Source organism: Suricata suricatta, chromosome 4 (genome assembly GCF_006229205.1).
Source record: "Suricata suricatta isolate VVHF042 chromosome 4, meerkat_22Aug2017_6uvM2_HiC, whole genome shotgun sequence".
Classification (NCBI taxonomy): domain Eukaryota; kingdom Metazoa; phylum Chordata; class Mammalia; order Carnivora; family Herpestidae; genus Suricata; species Suricata suricatta.
In genome coordinates, this window is record NC_043703.1 from 159,329,569 (window position 1) to 159,333,339 (window position 3,771).

The 3,771-nt window shown below is 44.9% G+C and overlaps 1 protein-coding gene across 1 annotated transcript in view; it reads left to right on the forward strand.

The window, feature by feature from the left end:
* Positions 1-3,771, forward strand: part of KIDINS220 (kinase D interacting substrate 220) — a 90,642-nt gene that overhangs the window by 29,159 nt on the left and 57,712 nt on the right. Inside the window, exon 11 of the mRNA XM_029938576.1 lies at positions 2,810-2,974. Coding sequence (XP_029794436.1) covers positions 2,810-2,974 — 165 coding nt within the window. The remainder of the gene's footprint in view (positions 1-2,809; positions 2,975-3,771) is intronic.

The window sequence follows — 3,771 nt, forward strand, 5'->3', positions numbered from 1 at the left end:
GGTGCCCCTAAAGTATTTTTTCTAATTATAATAATGCACACTCATTAAATTTTAAGAATAAAGACACTACAAATGCAGTAGAAAGTATAAATTTCCCATTGTTCCCTATCTCTTAATTCATAACTGTCTTATTGACTTCACAGGCTTTTCTATACATTTCTAAAAATGTTTTATACTATACAGCCTTAAAACAGTAATAATCGGGCCATGCCATATTATAAAAGTTTTAAATAATGAAGTATGTTTAAAAGCTAGTGTATATTTATTAAAAGCTACAGTAAACATCTTTCTACACACAATCCGTTAACTTTTATTTTTAGGATTATTAAAAAAAATTTTTTTCTTTCATAGTATATTGTCAAGTTAGTTTCTATATAACACCCAGTGCTCTTCCCCACAGTGCCCTCCTCCAGGCCCATCACCCCCTCCCCCCTCCCCTCCCCCATCAGCCCTCAGTTTGTTCTCAGGATTCAAGAGTCTCTCATGGTTTGCCTCCCTCCCTCTCCCCAACTATTTCCCTCCTTCCCCTCCCCATGGTCCTCTGCTAAGTTTCTCCTGTTCCACTTATGAGTGAAAACATATGGTATTTGTCCTTCTCTGCCTGACGTATTTCACTTAGCATGAAATAACATTTATTAGCTTTCACTTAGCTTGAAATAACTTTTATTCATTTTTGAGAGCCAGAAACAGAATGTGAGCAGGAGAGGGCCAGAAGACAGAAGGAGGCACAGATTTCGAAGCAGGCTCCAGGCTCTGAGCTGTCAGCACAGAGCCCGGACGCAGGGCTTGAACCCACAAATTGTAAGATCATGACCTGAGCTGAAGTTGGACACTTACTTAACCAACTGAGCCATCCAGGTGCCCGTTTAGGATTATTTTCTTGGAGTAAATGCTCAGAAGTAGAATTGGCAAGTCATCAGACTTTCACAGTGTTGGCAGACTTTCCATGTGGTTGTAACAGTTTCTGTTACAGGTTATGAGGAGCTGCCTCAGGCCATGTAGGGCAGCTCCCCATAACCTGTGAACACTCAGTATCTCCAGCCTCCTTACTCTTTGCTAATCAGATCAATAAGAGAAAAAAATCTCCTTTAATTTGCATTATAAAATTATTAGTGAGATTAAGATCTTAATGTTCATAGGCTATTTGTAATTTTGCCATTTTCCTCTTTTATCCTTTACCCACTTTTCTCTTGAGTTTTTGATATTTTTTAAAAACTGACGTGAGTGTCTTCACGTGTTAGGGATATTGATCCTGGGTCCATCCCGTACGCCGCACCCCTCTCCCAGCTGCTTCTCTGTTTGTCGTGGTGGGGTTGTCATTCCTCATCTAAAAGTGACACAGTTTTGTAGTATATTTGTCAGTCTTTTCCTGCAGTTCTGGCCTTAGTACTATATTCAGAAACGCCTCTACCACACAGATTTAAGATGTTTTTACCATGTATTTTCTTCTAGCATTTTTATGGTTTTATTTTTTGCATTTAATTTTTTAATGTTTCAAAAACTTAACTTTTGTAAGGTATGAGGTGCATAGAGTTTTCATTTTATTTTTGTAAAAACAGATGGTTCGCGTCTCCCAGCATCACTGATTCCTTCCTTGTCCACTGGTTTGAAATGTCGCTGAGGTCTTGTCTTAGCTCTGTGATGCTTTAACTGTCAGAGCTGTGTAGTGTAGTTTTTGTTCGTCTCCAACAACAACGACTCTTTATCTGGAAGTCTTTTAATATTTTTTCTCAGCTATACTTACGTGTTCTTCTGGCTTTTCAATTTTTCAAAAATTCCCGTGGATCTTGATTGGAATTGTCTTTAAAATTTTTTTTAATGTTTTTTTAATTCATTTTTGAGAGATGGAGACAGTGTGAGCAGGGGAGGGTCAGAGAGAGAGAAGGAGACACAGAATCTGAAGCAGGTTCCAGGCGCTGAGCTAGCTGTCAGCACAGAGCCCGACGTGGGGCTCGAACCCACGAACGTGAGATCATGACCTGAGCCGAAGCTGGACGCTTAATCGACTGAGCCACCCAGGCGCCCCTGATTGGAATTGTCTTTAAAAATTTTTTTTAATGTTTTTTTAATTCATTTTTGAGAGACGGAGACAGTGTGAGCAGGGGAGGGTCAGAGAGAGAGAGGGAGACACAGAATCTGAAGCAGCTCCAGGCTCTGAGCTAGCAGTCAGCACAGAGCCCGACGCGGGGCTCGAACCCACGAACCATGAGATCATGACCTGAGCCGAAGCTGGACGCTTAACCGACTGAGCCCCCCAGGCGCCCCTGATTGGAATTGTCTTAAACTGATACACTAATTTGGTGGGAATTGCTGTTGGCAAGTCATTGAACTTTCCTGCCCGGAGCCACACGATGTCTCTCTTTCCCTGATTACTATGTTCTTCATCTTCAGTAACATTTAACCGCTTCTTTCTGTAGGTATTACATACATGTTAAATTTATTCCTATATACTGGCTTGTGTTTTAATCATGTTGTTGATTCTAAAATGTACATTGTTCCACATTTTAAATCTCTGAAATTGGAATGTGTCTTGCAGTTCATGGGTAAGAGAGCATTGTGTCGTCATTGTCAGCACACTTTTCTTTCTCGGTCGCACGTGATAATGATGCATCTTACAATAAGCAGGTAGTATCTTAAGTTCAGTGAAATGCAGTATTTAAGAGTCTTTGACCCTACTTTTACACAGGTCTAACCATTTAAAATAAGACTTTTTTTTCCCTAATTAAACAATTGGTAAATGAGAATTGAGGTTCGTATCTCGTGGTGGTGTCTCTTCTTAACGTGAGGCAACGGTGTGTTTCGATTCCAGGGCACTTGTCTCCTACCGAAACGGACGGTGACATGCTTGGCTACGACCTGTACAGCAGCGCCCTGGCCGACATCCTGAGCGAGCCGACCATGCAGCCGCCCATCTGCGTGGGGCTGTACGCGCAGTGGGGCAGCGGCAAGTCCTTCTTGCTCAAGAAACTAGAAGGTGCAGCGCGTGTTTGCACGAAGTCTGTACATACAGTGAGGTTCCCTCTGGGGGGTTTTCCTCAAGTAAACAAAAATAGATTTCCATGTAGGGGTATGTGCGTTGCACGGTTTACTAAAGCGAATGTTTTATTCCCCTCCAGTTGATCCTGCACACGATCATTTGATTTCTCTTCCTAAAACAAAACCCATTGTGTTATAACATGCTTAAGGCCCCGTGGCAGCCAGGTGCCCTGCACGTGGTGTGTATGATGGTCCCATTCAGAGCCCTTCCTGCGCTCGTCGGTTCGAGGGGCTTCCCTGCCAGCCCCGGCCCTGGCGGGCGCCCCGTGTGCAGGCACGGTCACGAGGGCTGTTGGCTCTCGCAAGGACACACTGGACACTTGCTCCCTGTGCCAGGAGCCTCACAGACAGCCCCCCCACGTCCCCCCGCCTTTGGGTTGGCAAAATCTTGCTCCTTCCTCAAGGGCAGTTTCAGTATTGCTTTACATTGTTACCAGGTTTTGTGGAAGGAGGGACTTGTTCAGGGCTCACTGGGGCTCAGCACACCCTCGAAGGGCAGTGATTCTCAAGTGTGATCAGAGGGAGAAGGGCCGAGGAGGAGAGCGGGCGGGTCGTGGTGTGCAGTGCGAACACGCATGGCCAAGTCATGCTTGCGGTTTGGGGTGCGAGACAATGCCTTGTGGCTTATCTAAGACAAACCGCCGAAACTAAGTACCAGCAAAACCGGGACACACGGAAGGGTCTGGGCGCCCGCCGCGCACGGCCGGAGAGCCGGCGGGGCGGGGCCGAGCGCGC